The 19575-nt window shown below is 38.5% G+C and overlaps 1 protein-coding gene across 7 annotated transcripts in view; it reads left to right on the forward strand.

Moving 5' to 3' along the window:
- TIPRL (TOR signaling pathway regulator) overlaps positions 1-19010 on the forward strand; it is a 71617-nt gene extending 52607 nt beyond the window's left edge. For 4 of the 7 annotated variants that reach the window (XM_086394002.1, XM_086394001.1, XM_086393999.1 and 1 more), the window contains 3 exons: positions 12857-12952; positions 15894-15956; positions 16919-19010. In XM_086394002.1, the coding sequence (XP_086250128.1) occupies positions 12857-12952; positions 15894-15956; positions 16919-17062 (303 nt within the window). In that variant the 3' untranslated portion in view covers positions 17063-19010. Of the gene's footprint in view, positions 1-3730; positions 3918-12856; positions 12953-15893; positions 15957-16918 lie in introns of those variants that run through there. The other 3 variants (XM_086394005.1, XM_086394006.1, XM_086394004.1) reach the window with 2 other exon arrangements.
- The last annotated feature ends 565 nt before the right edge of the window (positions 19011-19575 follow it).

The raw sequence follows: 19575 nt of genomic DNA on the forward strand, positions 1-19575 counted from the left end.
TCCATACATGACCACAGGAAAAACCATAGCCTTGACTAGACGGACCTTTGTTGGCAAATTAATGTCTCTGCTTTTGAATATGCTATCTAGGTTGGACATAACTTTCCTTCCAAGGAGTAAGCGTCTTTAATTTCATGGCTGCAGTCACCATCTGCAGTGATTTTGGAGCCCAAAAAAGTAAAGTCTGACACTGTTTCCACTGTTTCCCCATCTGTTTCCCATGAAGTGATGGGACCGGATGCCATGATCTTCATTTTCTGAATGTTGAGCTTTAAGCCAACTTTTTCACTCTCCACTTTCACTTTCATCAAGAGGCTTTTGAGACCTCTTCACTTTCTGCCGTAAGGGTGGTGTCATCTGCATATCTGAGGTGATTGATGTTTCTCCCGGCAGTCTTGATTCCAGCTTGTGTTTCTTCCAGTCCAGCGTTTCTCATGATGTACTCTGCATATAAGTTAAACAAGCAGGGTGATAATATACAGCCTTGATGTACTCCTTTTCCTGTTTGGAACCGGTGTGTTGTTCCATGTCCAGTTCTAACTGTTGCTTCCTGACCTGCATACAGATTTCTCAAGAGGCAGGTCGGGTGTTCTGGTATTCCCATCTCTTTCAGAATTGTCCACAGTTTATTGTGATCCATACAGTCAAAGGCTTTGGCATAGTCAATAAAGCAGAAATAGATGTTTTTCTGGAACTCTCTTGCTTTTTCCATGATCCAGCGGATGTTGGCAATTTGGTCTCTGGTTCCTCTCCCTTTTCTAAAACCAGCTTGAACATCAGGAAGTTCACAGTTCACATATTGCTGAAGCCTGGCTTGGAGAATTTTGAGCATGACTTTACTAGCATGTGAGATGAGTGCAATTGTGTGGTAGTTTGAGCATTCTTTGGCATTGCCTTTCTTTGGGATTGGAATGAAAACTGACCTTTTCCAGTCCTGTGGCCACTGCTGAGTTTTCCCAATTTGCTGGCATATTGAGTGGAGCACTTTCACAGCATCATCTTTCAGGATTTGGAATAGCTCAACTGGAATTCCATCACCTCCACTAGTTTTGTTGGTAGTGATGCTTTCTAAGGCCCACTTGACTTCACATTCCAGGATGTCTGGCTCTAGATGAGTGATCACACCATCGTGATTATCTGGGTCGTGAAGATCTTTTTTGTACAGTTCTTCTGTTTATTCTTGCCATCTCTTCTTAATATCTTCTGCTTCTGTTAGGTCCATACCATTTCTGTCCTTTATCGAGCCCATTTTTGCATGAAATGTCCCCTTGGTATCTCTAATTTTCTTGAAGAGATCTCTAGTCTTTCCCATTCTGTTGTTTTCCTCTATTTCTTTGCATTGATCACTGAGGAAGGCTTTCTTATCTCTTCTTGCTATTCTTTGGAACTCTGCATTCAGATGCTTATATCTTTCCTTTTCTCCTTTGTTTTTCACTTCTGTTCTTTTCACAGCTATTTGTAAGGCCTCCCCAGATAGCCATTTTGCTTTTTTGCATTTCTTTTCCATGGGGATGGTCTTGATCCCTGGTCTCCTGTACAATGTCATGAACCTCATTCCATAGTTCATCAGGCACTCTATCTATCAGATCTAGGCCCTTAAATCTATTTCTCACTTCCACTGTATAATCATAAGGGATTTGATTTAGGTCATATCTGAATGGTCTAGTAGTTTTCCCTACTTTCTTCAATTTAAGTCTGAATTTGGTAATAAGGAGTTCATGATCTGAGCCACAGTCAGCTCCTGGTCTTGTTTTTGTTGACTGTATAGAGTTTCTCCATCTTTAGCTGCAAGAAATATAATCAATCTGATTTCGGTGTTGACCATCTGGTGATGTCCATGTGTAGAGTCTTCTGTTGTGTTTTTGGAGGAGGTTGTTTGCTATGACCAGTGCATTTTCCGGCAAAATTCTATTAGTCTTTGCCCTGCTTCATTCCGTATTCCAAGGCCAAATTTGCCTGTTACTCCAGTTGTTTCTTGACTTCCTACTTTTGCATTCCAGTCCCCTATAATGAAAAGGACATCTTTTTTGGGTGTTAGATCTAAAAGGTGTTTTAGGTCTTTATAGAACCGTTCACCTTCAGCTTCTTCAGCGTTACTGGTTGAGGCATAGACTTGGATTACTGTGATATTGAATGGTTTGCCTTGGAAACGAACAGAGATCATTCTGTCGTTTTTGAGATTGCATTCAAGTACTGCATTTCGGACTCTTTTGTTGACCATGATGACTACTCCATTTCTTCTGAGGGATTCCTGCCCGCAGTAGTAGATATAATGGTCATCTGAGTTAAATTCACCCATTCCAGTCTGTTTCAGTTCACTGATTCCTAGAATGTCTACATTCACTCTTGCCATCTCTTGTTTTATGTTCTTTTTGTTATGTTGTTGGATTGTGTTTGCTAGAATTTTTTTTTTTAAATTTTATTTTATTTTTAAACTTTACATAATTGTATTAGTTTTGCCAAATATCAAAATGAATCCGCCACAGGTATACATGTGTTCCCCATCCTGAACCCTCCTCCCTCCTCCCTCCCCGTACCATCCCTCTGGGTCGTCCCAGTGCACTAGCCCCAAGCATCCAGTATCGTGCATCGAACCTGGACTGGCAACTCGTTTCTTACATGATATTTTACATGTTTCAATGCCATTCTCCCAAATCTTCCCACCCTTTCCCTCTCCCACAGAGTCCATAAGACTGTTCTATACATCAGTGTCTCTTTTGCTGTCTTGTACACCGGGTTATTGTTACCATCTTTCTAAATTCCATATATATGTGTTAGTATACTGTATTTATGTTTTTCCTTCTGGCTTACTTCACTCTGTATAATAGGCTCCAGTTTCATCCACCTCATTAGAACTGATTCAAATGTATTCTTTTTAATGGCTGAGTAATACTCCATTGTGTATATGTACCACAGCTTTCTTATCCATTCATCTGCTGATGGACATCTAGGTTGCTTCCATGTCCTGGCTATTATAAACAGTGCTGCGATGAACATTGGGGTACACGTGTCTCTTTTCCTTCTGGTTTCCTCAGTGTGTATGCCCAGCAGTGGGATTGCTGGATCATAAGGCAGTTCTATTTCCAGTTTTTTAAGGAATCCAAAAGTCTACAAATAATAAATGCTGGAGAGGGTGTGGAGAAAAGGGAACCTTCTTACACTGTTGGTGGGAATGCTAGAATTTTATTAAGGATTTTTGCATTTATGTTCATCAGTGATACTGGCTGATAGTTTTCTCTTTTTTTGGGCATCTTTGTCTGGTTTTGGTATCAGAGTGGTGGTGGCTTCGTAGAGTGAGTTTGGGAGTTTACCTTTCTCTGCAGTTTTCTGAAAGAATTTGAGTAGAATAGGTATTAGCTCTTCTCTAAACTTTTGGTAGAATTCACCTGTCAAGCCATCTGGCCCTGAGCTTCTGTTTGTTGGAAGATTTTTGATTAGAATTTCAATTTCCATGTTTGTGATTGGTTTGTTCCTATTTTGTATTTCTTTCTGGTTCTGTTTTGAAGGGTTATATATACTTTTCTAAGAGTTTGTACTATCTGAAATGCAGTACTTGGGTGCAACCTCAAGAATGCCAGAAAGAGCTCTGTTCATTTTCAAGGCAAACAATTCAATATCACAGTAATACAAGTCTGTGCCTCAACCACTAAGGCCTAAGAAGCTGAAGTTGAATGGTTCTTTGAAGACCTTCTAGAAGTAACACCAAAAAAAGATTTCCTTTTTGTCATAGGGGACTGGAATGAAAACGTAGGAAGTCAAGAGATACCTCGAGTAACTGGCAAGTTTGGCTTTGGAGTACGAAATGAAGCAGGGCAAAGGCTAACAGAATTTTCCCAAGAGAATGCACTGGTTATAGCTAAGACCGGCTTCCAACAACACACGAGATGACTCTCCACATGGACATCACCAGATGGTCAGTACCAAAATCAAATTGATTATATTCTTTGGTTCCAAATTGAGAAAGGAGTACATCAAGGCTGTATATTGTCACCCTGCTTATTTAACTTATATGCAGAGTACATCATGTGAAATGCCGGGGTGAATGAAGCACAAGCTGGAATCAAGATTGCTGGGAGAAATGTCAATAAACTTCAGATTTGCAGATGACACCACCCTTACAGCAGAAAGTGAAGAACTAAAGAGTCTCTTGATGAAACCGAAAGAGGAGAGTGAACAAGCTAGCTTAAAACTCAACATTAAAAAAATAATAAGATCATGGCATCCAGTCCCATCACTTCATGGGAAATAGATGGGGAAACAATGGAAACAGTGACAAACTTAATTTTGGGGGGCTCCAAAATTGGTCAGATGGTGACTGCAACCATGAAATTAAAAGATGCTTGCTCCTTGGAAGAAAAGTCATGACCCACGTAGACAGCATATTAAAAATCAGATGCATTTCTTTGCCGACAGAGGTCCATCTAGTCACAGCTATGGTTTTTCCAGTAGTCATGTTTGGATATGAGAGTTGGACTGTAAAGAAAGCTGAGTGCCAAAAAATTGATGCTTTTGAACTGTGGTGTTGGAGAAGACTCTTGAGAGTCCCTTGGAGTGCTAGGAGATCAAACCAGTTGATCCTGAACAAAATCAGTCCTGAATATTCATTGGAAGGACTGATGCTGAAGTTGAAACTAATACTTGCCCACCTGATGCAAAGAACCCAGTCACTGAAAAGACCCTAATGCTGGCAAAGATTGAAGGCAGGAGGAGAAGGGTACGACAGAGGATGAAATGGTTGGATGGCATCACCGACTCAATGGACATGAATTTGAGCAATCTCTGGGAGTTGGTGATGGACATAGAAGCCAGGTGTGCTAAAGTCTATGGGGTTGCAAAGAGTTGGACCGGATTGAGCAAATGAACTCAACTTGAAAAATTTGTTCATTTCTTCCAGGTTACCCATTATATTAACATATAGATGCTGATAGTAGTCTTTTATGATCCTTTTGTATTTCTGTGTTGTAATTTTACCTTTTTCATTTCTAATTTTAATGATTTGAGTCTTCTTTCTGTTTTTCTTGATGAGTCCAGCTAACCGTTTGTCAATTTCAATTATCTTGTCAAAGAGCCAGCTTTTAGTCTTATTGATCTTTGCTATCATCTCCTTCATTTCTTTTTGATTTATTTCTCCTCTGATCTTTATGATTTCTTTCCTTCTAACTGAGTTTTTTTCATTCTTCTTTTTCTAGTTGCTTTAGGTGTAAGGTTAGGTTGTTTGTTTGATGTCTCTCTTGTTTCTTGAAGTAGGCTTGTATTGCTATAAACTTCCCTCTAGCACTGCTTTTGTTTCATCCCATAGGTTTTGAGTTGTTGTGTTTTCAGTATCATTTGTTTCTAGGCCTACTATGATTTTATTTATTTCTTCAGTGACGTGTTGGTTATTCAAAAGCATATCATTTAGCCTCCATATGTTTATGCTTTTCCTAGTTTTTTTTTTTTTTTTTTTCTGTAGTTGATATCTAGTCTTATAGTGTTGTGGTCAGAAAAAAATGCTTGAGATGTTTTGATAGCTTATGGTGAATGATGTTGGATCCATGATATCTGAAGAAGATTTAACTTCAGAACCAAGGACCAAGCTTGATCACTCAGAGCTTTTGTTCGCAGAAGTTTTATTACAGTGAGAAAGGACAGAGAAAGCTTCTGAGACTGACATCAGGAAGGGGATGGAGAGTGCCCCACTCACTAGGCTTGTCAAGGCCTTACACACTTTTACCAGACTCATCTCCACAACATAAACCTTAAATTAACAAGCTTAGAAGTAACAATAGGAAAGTCTTGCCAGACCCACTCCCACAACTAGGTTTTAAGATAACAAGATTAGTCAGAAGGTTCTTGATAAGAAGAAGGTGTCCTGGAGCAAGATACATTGTTGTTATATAATCATTAGTACAGAGTTTAAGGAAAAACATACCCTTGAGCAAGATGAGTTGTTTTGTTTAGATCTGGGCTTAAACAAAGTTAGTCTTAAAGACTGTTGTTTGTAACAACTCAGAGTTTAAGATAAAAAGTCTTATGTTACTAAGACAAAGCAGTGTAGAAAAGAAAAACTTTCTCCTCCTTGAGGGCCCTGGACCCCTTCCTCCTTCTCAGGAGCCCCAGACTCCTTATCAACCTACCAAAGAAATAACTCTCTCAATTCCAGTTTTTATTTTTTTTAAACCAAGTTTTGATTTATGGCCCAAGATGTATTCTATCTTGGAGAATGTTCCATGTGCACTTGAGGAAAAAGTGAAATTGTTCTATTGTTTTTGGATGAAATGCCCTGTAGATACCAATTAGGTCCAACTGGTCCAGTGTATTGTTTAAAGCTTGTTTTTCCCTATTTTCTGCCTATGATCTGTCCATTGGTGTGAGAGGGGTATTAAGGTCCCCCACTATTACTGTGTTACTGTTGATTTCCCCTTTAATAATTAGTTGTTAGCATCTGCCATATGTATTTAGGTGCTCCTATGTGCATATATGTTTGTAATTGTTACATTTTCTTCTTGGATTGATCCCTTGATTATTATGTAGTGTCTTTTGTCTCTTGTAACAGTCTTTATTTTAAAGTCTATTTTATCTGAGTATTGCTACTCCTGCTATCTTTTGATTTCCTATTTCATGGAATATATTTTTCCAGCCCTTCACTTTCAGTCTGTGTTTATCCCTAGGTCTGAGGTGGGTCTCTTGTAGACAGCATATATAGTAGTCTTATTTTTGTATCTGCTCAGCCATCTGTTGTCTTTTGGCTAGAACACTTAGCCCATTTACATTTAAGGTAATTATTAATATGTATGATCCTGTTACTATTTACTTTATTGTTTTGGGTTTGTTTTTTAGGCCTTTTCTTTTTGTGTTTCCTATCTAGAGAAGTTCCTTTAGCATTTGTTGAAGAGCTGGTTTGGTGGTGCTGAATTCTCTTAACTTTAGCTTGTCTATAAAGCTTTTGATTTCTTCTTCGAATCTGAATGAGATCCTTGCTGAGTAGAGTAATCTTGGTTGTAGATTATTCCCTTTCATCACTTTAAGTATACCCTGCTATTCCCTTCTGGCCTGCAGAGTTTCTGTTGAAAAATCAGCTGTTAGTCTTATGGGTATCCCCATATGTTATTTGTTGCTTTTCCCTTGCTGCTTTTAATATTTGTTCTTTGTGTTTAATTTTTGTTAGTTCGATTAATATGGGTCTTGGCATGTTTCTCCTTGGGTTTAACCTGTATGGTGGAGAAGGAAATGGCAACCCACTCCAGTACTCTTGCCTGGAAAATTCCATGGATGGAGGAGCCTGGTAGGCTACAGTTCATGGGGTTGCAAAGAGTCAGACACGACTTCACTTTCACTTTCACTTATCCTGTATGGAACTCTCTGGGCTTTCCGGACTTGGGTGGCTATATCCTTTCCCATTTTAGGGATGTTTTCAACTAAAATATCCTTAAATATTTTCTCTTGCCCTTTCCTTTTGTCTTCTTCTGGGACCCCTATGATTCGAATATTGGGGTGCTAAATGTTGTCCCAGAAGTCTCAGATTATCCTCATTTCTTTTTTATTATTTTTTCTTTAATGCCGTGTTCAGTGATGTGTTTTGGGGTGTCTATGGGATCAGTATGGCTTTGGGCAGCCTGTCTGCTAATGTTCCAGGGTTGTGCCCCTCTTTTGCTGAAGGATTGGCATGAGGTGTCCAGCACTGGAACTTGCTGGGTTTTAGGTGGGGCTTGGTCTTAGTGTTGAGATGGAGGCCTTTGGGAGGGCTCTCACCTATTCATGTCCATGGGGTCAGGAGTTTTGGTGATCCAAAGTCCCAGGAGTCAAGTCTCCTGCGTCTGGGATTCAGGTCCGATCCCTTACAATAGCATCAAGATTTCACAGTCCACATAGCACAGAAGACAAAATGCCTAGACTAATGGTGAAACAGCTCTCAACAGCCAAGAACACCCAAAGAGATTCACACACTGACATAGGAAAAAGGAGAAGAAAGATGAAGAAAAGGGGGTGAAGAAAGGCTATGAAGAAGAGTCAAAAGACAGCACTCAAGCTAATAATCAACCCCCTAAGTGAAAATTGATACTAAAAATTAGACTCTTAAAGATACAAAATTAAAAACAAAAAATAAACAAAAGTCAGAAACATGGAATTTATTTTAAAAATGGAGTGTTTTTTTGTGGAATAAGTAGGTTATAAAAATAAAAACTAAAGAATTAATAAATAACCATATTAGGACAATATGATAAAATACTTTTTTAAAAGGGGGGAAAAAACATATATATATATAGAGAGAGAGTGGTACTGAGAGGAATGTCCAAATGATTCTTCCCTTTTCCTGCTCCAGTTGATTTGCCTACCCAGAAAGTCCTCCAGTATTTCTAGAAAGGTCTTGACCTGTTGTGGGCATCTTCCCTTGCTCCAGTTTGTACTTGTTCTCAAAATCTACAGTTGCCTCTAAAGCTTATGGTCTCAGGCTTAGAGTGGAAATGTAAACCATTGCACCTGCCACTGCCAGGGCAGTTTCTCCCTCTTCCCTTTGCTTATACAGCCACTGGAGTTCTGCTTTGGTTTGGAGCCCACCTCTCCTTATAAGGTGCCTTACCTCTGGAAAAGGTCAGTTTTCATTCTGATCCCAAAGAAGGGCAATGCCAAAGAATGTTCCAGCTAGTGTACTTTTGAGCTCATTTCACATACTAGCAAGGTAATGCTCAAAATCCTTCAAGCTAGGCTTCAATAGTATGTGAACTGAGAATTTCCATATGTAAAAGTTGGATTTAGAAAAGGCAGAGGGACCAGAGATCAGATTACCAACATCCACTGGATCATAGAGAAAGCAAGGGAATCCCAGAAAAACATCTACTTCTGTTTTATTGACTATGCAAAAAACCTTTGACCTTGTGGATCATAACAAACTGTGGAAAATTCTCAAAGAGATGGGAGTGCTGGACCACCTTACCTACCTCCTGAGAAACCTTTATGCAGTTAGAACTGGAACATGGAACAATGGACTGGTTCAAAATTGGGAAAGTAGTATGTCAAGGCTATGTTTTGTCACCCTGCTTATTTAACTTATATACAGAGTATATCATGTAAAATGCTGGGCTAGGTGAATCACAAATTGGAATCAAGGTTGCTGGGAGAAATATCAGCAACCTTAGATATGCAGATGATACTATCCCAATGGCAGAAAATGAAGAGGAACTAAAGAACCTCTTGATGAAGGTGAAAAAGGAGAGTGAAAAAGCTGGCTTAACACTCAACATTAAAAAAACTGAGATCATGGCATTCGGTCTCATCACTTCATGGGAAATAGGTGGACAAAAAATGGAAATAGTGACAGACTTTATTTCCTTGGCTCCAAAATCACTGTGGACAGTGACTGCAGCTATGAAATTAAAAGACGCTTGCTCCTTGGAAGAAAAGCTATGACAAACCTAGACAGCATATTAAGTATAGTCAAAGGTATGGTTTTTTCAGCAGCCATGTAAAGATGTGAGAATTGGACTGTAAGGAAGGCTGAATGCCAAAGAATTGATGCTTTCAAACTGTGGTACTGGAGAACACTCTTGAGAATCCCGTGGACAGCAAGGAGATCAAACCAGCCAATCCTAAAGAAAATCAACCCTGAATATCCCTTGGAAGGGCTGAAGCTGAAGCTGAAGCTCTAAGATTTTGGCCACCTGATGTGAAGAGCTGACTCATTGGAAAAGACCCTGATGCTGGGAAGGATTGAGGACAGGAGAAGGGAGCCACAGAATGAAATTGTTCGATGGCATTACTGAATCAATGGACATGAGTTTGAGCAAATTCCGGGAGACAATGAAGGACAGGGAAGCCTGGCATGCTTCAGACCATGGGGCTGCAAAGAGTAGGACACGACTTAGCGACTGAACAAAAACTGCTTGTAAGTCTGTCTCCAGTGTCTGTCCACCTAGAAACGAGGGTGTGAAAATAGGAGCTTGTTAGGGCTCACTTGCTCAGTTGTGCTGGGATGGGGGAGGGGTACAGCAGATGTTGTTAGGGTGTGTGAGGAGTGCTCACCACAGCTAGTCCTTGCTTGGTCCCTGTGGGAGGTCCCCAGTCTGAGGCAAGTTGTGCACCTTCCCAGGGGAGTTGGTCCTGGTCCTTGGCAGAGTCATGCTGCTCAGGCTCCCAGGAAGATGTGGGTAGCAACCCTTAGCTGCTCACAACTTGGTGGTAGTTGCAGTCTCTGGGGTCGGGACCTTATTGGCCCTCTACCTTCCACTTCTGGCGTTTGCCTCTCTGCCTCTGGGGCCATAGACCACTGCCATCTTGCCCCCATTTGGCATTCACTAGGATTGTGTCCTTTTTTCTGTGAGCGTGCAGAGCTAGAGTGAAGCATTAGTCTTCCCATGGGAATGATCTTTTGCTTCTCTGGCATTTTCCCAGGTCTGCCTCTGCCGTGTCATGTTAGTGCCCCCAGAGTATCTTCATGGCAGTCAACCCTGATCCTTTCCCTGAGGACCAAGCCCCAAGGGCTGAGCCTCTGCACCCAGCCCCTACTCAAATGCTGGGAGATGCGAGTGTGAGCTGCTTCTTGGCTGGGAAGTGCCAACCAGTGCAATCTCTATGGTGAATTTTCTCCAGTTTGCCTTCAGAGCACCTGGCTTGCTGTGTTCCCCTCTGAGGTTCTGAAGCTTCCCCCTGACCCCACCTGTGAGGGGGTTTCCTAGTGTGCAGAAACTTTTCCTCCTTCATAACTCCCTCCCAGGGGCTCAGGTCCTCGCCCGGAACTCCTTTGTCTCCCTTTTTGTTTTTATCTTTTGCCCTACTTTCTGAGGAGATTGGTTTGCCTTTCTGAAACTCTGGGGTTCTCTGTCCGCATTCAGAAGATGTTCTGTGGGAACTGTTCCACGTGCAGATGAGTTTTTTGATATATTTGTGGGGGAGAAGGTCATCTCCCTGTCCTATTCCTCTGCCATGTTAAAGGTTCCTCCTCTGAGTTTTCTTAAATCTCATTAAGTTTTTTCACAATAGCTACTTTGAATTCTCTATCAGTTAGATTGAAATATTCTGTGACTTTAAGTTTGGTTTCTGGAGATTTGTCGTTTTCTTTTTGTGGTTTAGTATTACTATGGTTCTTCATGGTGCTTGATGAAGTGCTCCTCTGCTGGTGCATTTAAATAACAGGTTAAAAGTGAGAGTGCTTTCTTTTGTTGTCTGTTAGGTGGCACTATTGACTTCTGTCCCTCTTGACTTCCCTGGTGGCTCAGATGGTAAAGTGTCTGCCTATAATGCAAGAGACCTGGGTTCAATCCCTATGTCGGGAAGATCTTCTGGAGAAGGAAATGGTAACCCACTCCAGTATTCTTGCCTGGAAAATCCCATGGACAGAGGAGCTTGGTGGGCTACAGTCCATGGGGTCGCACAGAGTCGGACACGACTGAGCGCCTTCCCTTTCACTTTCAGGTGACACTGTAGCACAGGTTTCGGTTTCTCTTGGCTGTGCTTCTTCTGTTATATTTGAGAATTGGCGCTTTCTGTGCTTTGTAAGAGGTATGGCTCTGTGCCTTCTTTGGCTCTTCTTGTGCCTCTGGATTAGCTACTGCTTTGCTTCTGTTGGAGCTGCTGTGTCATGGGGATGGTGGGCTTTCCCTCGTGTCTGGGATCCCCTGAGACATAGGCTCTGCTCTGGGAGGAGGATGATAATTGGAGGGGAGCAGGGTTGTACAGTCACCTCCACCATGTTGGGTGTTGTAAGTGTCTTGGGCTGTGCCATTGCAGACTGTGGGGCAGGTCTTTGGGTATGTCAGCCGCTGGAGGGACAGAGTCCTAGGCCCCACTGCTACTGCTTCCCAGTTGCCTGTGCCCACAGGTGCTCCCATATTCAGGACACCAAAGTCATGTGTGCTGCTTCCCGTGCTGCTGGGGTTTCTGAAGCTGTGGACTCAGCCGTACATAAGGCTGGGATTGCAGGCACGGACTCCACTGTTCCTTTGGTTCTGCCTCTTTCATATGTTCCAGTACACCCACCAGTAGATGAATGCAGCTGCTGCTGCTGCTAAGTTGCTTCAGTCGTGTCTGACCCTGTGCGACCCCATGGACGGCAGCCCACCAGGCTCCTCCGCCCGTGGGATTTTCCAGGCAAGAGTACTGGAGTGGGTTGCCATTGCCTTCTCCAATAGATGTATAGATACGTGGAATTCCCCAGTGACCTATTGAGTTGGGCACAGATATACTTCTGCTGAGTTGTGGATGTTTTGCAGGTTGTAGATTGAAGGGGAGAAACAAAGGTAACCTTGTTTCTGACAGCATTCCTATGAGGTTTAAAGACCTGAAGACCCCACACCCTATCCATCCTCTCCCTTCCTGACACCAGGACCCACACTCCACTTATTCTGACTTTCTTCGGTGGTAATACTGGAAAACAGAAATGTATAGATGTGACACAGGTCAAAGATGTTAAGAACATATTATAATGATCTCATAAACCAGACCTTGGCGGTATAAAATAGTAAATACTCAATTGGTTGCGTTGAATTAGACCATACCATTAAAGGCCTTCTGTCTTTATGTACAGTTAATGAAAGATGAGTAGCAACAAAGAACTAGGTTGTTTTCTCATTTTTATATTACTGATATTGACATTTACTATAAGTGTCAATTTTTTTATAGTGTACATTATAATTTTCATATTATTTAGGTATGTTTTAAGTGTTTAACCTCATTATTTTTGACCTAGAAAAAATATTTTTCTATTATAGGAAGCTGTTTATGTTATGTTACATAATAAAAAAACAGGTTTTCAGCTTTGGTTGGAACTAGGGCAAAGAACCTCTAGTTGAGAGATTTTATGCCTTAAAATTTTTTTTCTTTTAGCAAATTAATAAAATATTTAATTTTCATTAAAATATTGATATACTTTTTTCTTTTCCAGAGAGTAATGCCTTCTAGCTTTTTCTTGCTGCTGCGATTTTTCTTGAGAATTGATGGGGTCCTTATTAGAATGAATGACACAAGACTTTACCATGAGGTATCTCTTCTTCTTTAGTGAATATACTAGTTAATATTGGGCTTGTTCATGTTGTTACATTGTCAGTCTGAGAGTTTGAAATTCAGCAGTGCTTTATATTATATGGTTATCCATCTAACCTTTAAGATTGAGTGTTTCACATTCACTGTTGACTGCACAGTTATCAAAACATTACAGCTTCTTTTCCAAAAGTTCTAGTAGCTGAAAATGTTTTTCTAAAAGACATTTCCATTAAGGGGAGCCTAATGCTTTTTTAAAAGAACTGTATTTACTCTGTTTAAGAAAACTATCCCTTAACTCTTACTTTTTTTTAATAGTATGTGTTGTTTATGTGATGTCCTGATATTAGAAATATTAATCACATAGCCTCCAGAAATTTGTGTCATCCCATCATTTTAATAGTTGTTTTAATGCTTGGAAATTCTGTGTTCTATTTCAAGGAATTGTTAACCTACAAGATTCTTAAAAAATAAGTGAAGAAAGTATAGGGAGGCTTAATTGAGTAATAAAAATTCTTCTAGTAGCTTACAGCAGCCTATCCTTTTTTAACGAATTTTTGACATCAGATTTGTGATCATACAGAATGATAAATAAAAGAAGAGACCACCAGAATGACAAATGAGAGAAGAGTATCAGTATCAGTATCAGTCATGGTAGTTGTAGTAATAGTTAACTTTTCTAACAATCCTATAAAATAAATATTATTATCTCTGCTTTATAGCTGAGGCAACTAAGGCAAAGAGAAATTAACTAAATTGCCTGTTATACAATTAATAGGGCTTCTCTGATAGCTCAGTTGGTAAAGAATCCATGTCCAATGCAGAGACCCCAGTTCTATTCGTGGGTTGAGAAGATCCGCTGGAGAAGGGATAGGCTACCCACTCCTGTATACTTGGGCTTCCCTTGTGGCTCAGCTGGTAAAGAATCTGCCTGCGATGTGGGAGACCTGGGTTCCATCCCTGGGTTGGGAAGATCCCCTGGAGAAGGGAAAGGCTACCCACTCCAGTATTCTGGCCTGGAGAATTCCACGGACTATACAGTCCATGGGGTTGCAAAGAGTCGAATGTGACTTTCACTTTTTTTCATACAAGTAACAGGTGGCAGAACTGGGATTTGAACCCAGTAAGATAGAATTGGATTGGTATTTTCCTTTTTTTTTTTTTTTTTTTTACGGCCACACTGTGTGGCCTCTGGGATAGCTCCCCAACCAAGGATTGAAACCCCCACCCTGGCTACCTTCAGTGGTAGAAGCTTGGAGTCTTAACAACTAGATCACCAGGAAAGTTCCTGGATCTTTTTCTTTTCAAAAGTGATAGCAAAGTAGTAAAAATAGGCTATATTTTACTCCCTCAGAAAAAAATGAAATTTGCATTTTTAGAAATGCTTGCACTTTAGCTCAGAAATGTTGATTTCTTTTCAGGGTTTATCCTCAAAAAGATTCTTATATACAGTAACCCACAAATTTTAATTAGGCAGATGTATAGAGTTGTGTGTTGTGTGTGTGTGTATATATATATATGTATTCATGGAAATGCTATTGTTTGTAACAGTTCAAGGATCTTCCAGGCAAGAATACTGGAGTGGGTTGCCATTTCCTTCTTCAGGGGATCTTCCCGACCCAGGGATCGAACCCGGGCCTCTGGCATTCTAGTCAGACGCTTTACCGTCTGAGCTACCAGGGAAGCCCCAAAGGAAAGAAGGAAAGTGCTTTAATAACCATTGAATGAGTATTGATTAAATGGCCATTCATATCCTGTTAACCTGCAACAAATAGACTGCCAGATATTTCTCCAGCAAAATTGGATTTATTCAGGATCAGCAGAAAATTGCAGTTTGGGATCTGTAACCATGGTGAGCCATGTGCAAGTCCCTGCATGGCAAGGGAAGGAGAATACTTGTATAGACTGGAAAAGGAAGGTGGGAGGGCTGTAGGAAACAGAGTCCATGGTTTTCCATTGGATGATTCCTTGCCAGAAACTAAGAGGAGTCTTTCTTTTTTTTGTTGGGCTTTGCTATGGTTGCAGGATGTGAGAGCTTCCCATTTTAGTCTCCAAACTGTATTTAATTGAGGTTTCTATTTTTAATTTTTTACAATTCATATAGTAGAAAATATATAACCATTAGAATTAGTGGTTGATTTGAAGAGATGTACAAATTGATATTGACTTTTAAGGTGCAAGTATGAATATAAGATTTTCTGTAGAGATTTCTAAATGTTGAGGATAGTGTTATCTATAGAAGTTGTGATTATTGATTATTTATACTCTTATGTTTATATTATTTGATTTTTTTTACAATGAGCATCAATCTTTTTGTTGATATAGAAGATTGAAACTTTCAGGGAATGTAATCTTGTGATTTTTTTCTCTTATTAAATAATGTTTTACCAAAAACCAAATTGTAATAAATTGCTTTCTAAAACCTCCCTTTAAAACGTTTTAAATGGGAAAATTGAAGTATAGAAAAAGTGACTATAAATAAGCAATTTAACAAATTTTTAGAAATAGGAAAGAATAAAACTTGTTTAAGCTTTTTTTTTTTTTTTTGAATATAAGGGTAGCCACAGTTATGTAGGTAGATGCTAGTATAACTTAAGGAAAAGGTGTGGTTCTAAACTTGACATGATATTTAAATCTCTTACATATTTCATTACAAATATATACATTTTCTTTCAGAGTAAAACCTTTGCTTATGTTTCTCTTACATGACAATTATTAAATATGTTCACATATATATATCTGATATTACTGTAGTTTATATAGATTGGAATTAATAATTCAGAATTCTTGAATTAGTTATCTCACTGTAGAATTAGATGGTCTCATCAGACTTAATGCTACTTTTACAATCTGTTCTTAAATGCAGGCAATTCTATTTAATAGAAAGGATTTTGTAAATCAATATAAATAAATTTATTGCGATTTTTTATTTTTAAATATAGGCTGACAAGACCTACATGTTACGAGAATATACATCACGAGAGAGCAAAATTGCTAATTTAATGGTACAGTATTTAAATATCAATTTTTAAAAGTTAAGTTTTAATGTTTTACTTTAGGTATGGTATCCTCCCATGTCCCACCCATCTACCAAACCTGTATCCCTAAATCCATTCATTTACCTAATAGGTAGGTAAATCCTGCTGAAGTGTTTTTTTTCTGGTAGTCACCTCAATTACAGTTAGAGTTGTTAGGTATATTAGTCATCATCCAACCCAGTTTCCGCTTGTATTCTGGAAAGACTGAGAGCCAGAGGTGTGACTTACTGTAGCTCTTACAACTGGTTCGTGGTGGACCTGCAATAGGATGTTCTTTCCAGTACTTATTTTGGGGGACATAATACCCCCCTCCTTTTTTTGCTCCCCTGGAGTTTGTAAAGGGCTTCTGCAAGTCTATAGGAGTTAATAATGGCTTGTTTAAAACAAGTGATACCTTCCTGCTAAGTTGATATTTTTAAATTCACCCTTAGTGCTTATTTCTATCTGTATGTATTGGGTTGGCCAAAAGGTTTGTTTGAGTTTTGTTGTTAAGATATTATGGAAAAATCTGAATAAACCTTTCGGCCAACCAAATAGAATATATGAGTTAGAAAAGTTACTTAGAGTCTATTGGAGACTACATGTTGGCATCTAACTGAAGACTGGTGCTTTCAGGATACAAAAGTAACAGGAAAAGGGAATTGGAATAAGATGTATTGAATTCTTAGAACATTTAATGGTGCATTATAAAAGACATCTCCCTATGATTTTTGAGGAAACCCTCTAGTAACAGACTAAATGAGTCAGTAACAAGAGATATTATTAGGAGTATCTAATGATGTTCCTTATATATATAAATATATATATATATATGTATATAGTACCTCATTTTAAAATTGCCATGCTTTAGGAATGCTTGAACCAAAGCATTTCCAAAATTATCATTGTAGTAACTTCATATATACTAATATGATTTATGTATTTCCTAGCATGTTTCACCTTCCCTCTTCACGGAACCTAATGAAATATCACAGTATTTACCGATAAAGGAGGCAGTTTGTGAGAAGCTAATATTTCCAGAAAGAATTGATCCTAACCCTGCAGACTCAAAAGAATGTACACCTGTGGAATAGAATGTGTTATAACATATACTTACTGTGGAATCTGATTGGCTATTTGGAGGGGGGTATTTTTATTTTGAGAATTAATTGCCTTGTCTATGTACAGACTTTCTGTAACCTTAAAGGAAAAGAAAAAATAAAGGATTGTTGCAGGCAGATTCCACTCAACTGCTGTTTGTACCCTGTCTTCAAATTCATATTCCAGGAATTTATATTCTCTGGAATTAAGTTCAGATTTCTAAATTGTAATGAAGCAGAGTCTCACTAAGAAGAAGGTGATGTGTGTATGTCTCTGAAGGAGTGAGCACAACCTGCATCTATCATGAAACGCTATCTTCTACCATGAGGAGAAGTTGTTTTAAATCACTCAATCATTGCACCTTGTGGCTTTCATTGGATTCCTAATCATGCACATTGATACAGTTTAGTGGCTCTTTACCTTGTTTTTTACCTCCTAGGAAATTGATCTGTGCCCAGGAATTAAAAAAAAAAAAAATTACCCCTTAAATTTTAAATTGGCTTTTGAAGTTTAAAGAAAGATACAGAACCAAATAAACTATATTTTTGGATAACGTAAGGTGTTATGTCAATGAAAACACATGAACGTGGTTTGCCACTAACAGCTAGGGTGTCAGAGCTGTCTCCTTCCATCTTTAGGTGCTTTTTCTGTATTTGTTACTGTTTGTACTGACATGTATTTTACTTCCATCTTCCATTGGATATTGAGTTTGATATTAGTCCTAAAAAGTTTGAATTAAAGTGGATTATTTTAAGCAAACATTACATCAAACCCTAAAACAATCAGATTAATTTTCTGCTTAAAATATTTGAAGGATAGCTGTGAAGGACGAGGAGGCTTATTTTAAAGTCTGAAAGCCAGTTTTTCGTTTTTTTTAAGATTCATGTTTTTAACATTACAGGGGATCCAGGAAAGTGTAATTAATTAGGACAAAACCTCAGTAGTATGGAAAGTACACAGAGGTAAATTAAAAATCCATTTGGTTATTTTGATGACATTTAAATATTTTATATTCTTTTTTGCCTTTCTAAATGATCTCCATAAAGTAGAAAGTAGTTATAAAGCACCAAGTAAGAAATTATTTTAAATGGATTTTTAAAAATATTTTATTTATAGGGCAGGGGAAAAGAATTACCCTCCCCCCCACTTTTTCTAGTTTGAAATGTCTATTGTACATATTTCCACTTGATGCATAAGTCATTAAAGAAGAATATTTAATTTTAAGTATTAGAAAAACTCTTCAGGTATTGGCCTGAAGATAAATTTTAGTGAAACAAATACAATTGGATATTCATCATTGCTCAGACTGTGGTGTAGTGTTGTGTGTATTTTTTTTTTGCTTATTTTATTAGCTAAATTTAGTCACAGATAATTTGTGTATTTGTGTTCTGCTTCATCAATCTTCAAGGTGTAAAAGAATCAGGATTTTTTTGGCTATAAGAAAACACATGACATACTCACTGTATATTAAATATATCTGTACTTAGTGTTTACTCCGAGGACAGAAAACTGTATGTTTTGTACTCTGCTTTCTGTTTATTTGCCATGCAGATTTGAATAGAACAGACTCTTTAGCTATAAAAATTATAAAAAATGGAAAGCATAAGAATATTCATGAGTTGAATTAGTTGAGGTTTCTGGGTAACAACATATTATACATATATTTTTAACTTAATTCAGATATCTTAGTCACAAAATAAGTCTTAGATTACTTATTTTGAGAATCCATTATTAAAAATTGTAGAATTAATCTTTTTATAGAGGGTGGGAGGTGGGTAGGATGAGGTGAATGGATAAACTTATAAAAACCTCACTAGCTTATTCCTTGGAGAATACCAAGAAAACTTGTATTTGCCCATTGCTTAACAAGACCAATACCATTTTATATTTATTGTTCCAAGTGTCTTTTTGTAAGAGGAGAATAAACAATAAGTAATTGCCGATCTGTGTTTTGCTATTTCATTTGATTTGATTTTTCTTGAAACTTAATTAAAAATGGTTTGGTGTATCTTTCTTGTTTGTGCTTTATATATATATTTTAAAAATATTTATTTATTTGACTGCATTGGGTCTTAGTTCTGTGGCACTTGGGCTTCGGAGTGTGTGGGCTTTAGTAGCTGTGGCATGTGGCCTTAGTAGCTCTAAGACCTGTGAGGTCTCAGTTTCCCGACCAGGGATCAAACCTGTCTGTGGCTCCCGCAATGCAAGGCAGAGTCTTAACCACTAGATCACCAGGAAAGTACCATGCTATAAATGTTTGTGGTAATGTATCATTCCATTTCAAGTACTATATGTCCTATATGGTGCTAGATATAGGGATCACAATAATGAAGAAGATACTCAGTCAGCCCTCTGCTGGTTCGACATCTGCAGATACAGCCAACCATGGATCAAAAATACTGAAAAAGAATTTCCAAAAAGCAAACCTTGAATTTGTTGTGTACCTGCCAGCTATTTACGTAGCATTTACGTTGTACTTAAAACTATCTACATAGCCTTTACATAT

This window comes from Bos grunniens, chromosome 3 (genome assembly GCF_055505025.1).
Source record: "Bos grunniens cultivar Pamir isolate PY7600 chromosome 3, Bosgru_T2T1.0, whole genome shotgun sequence".
NCBI classification, from domain to species: domain Eukaryota; kingdom Metazoa; phylum Chordata; class Mammalia; order Artiodactyla; family Bovidae; genus Bos; species Bos grunniens.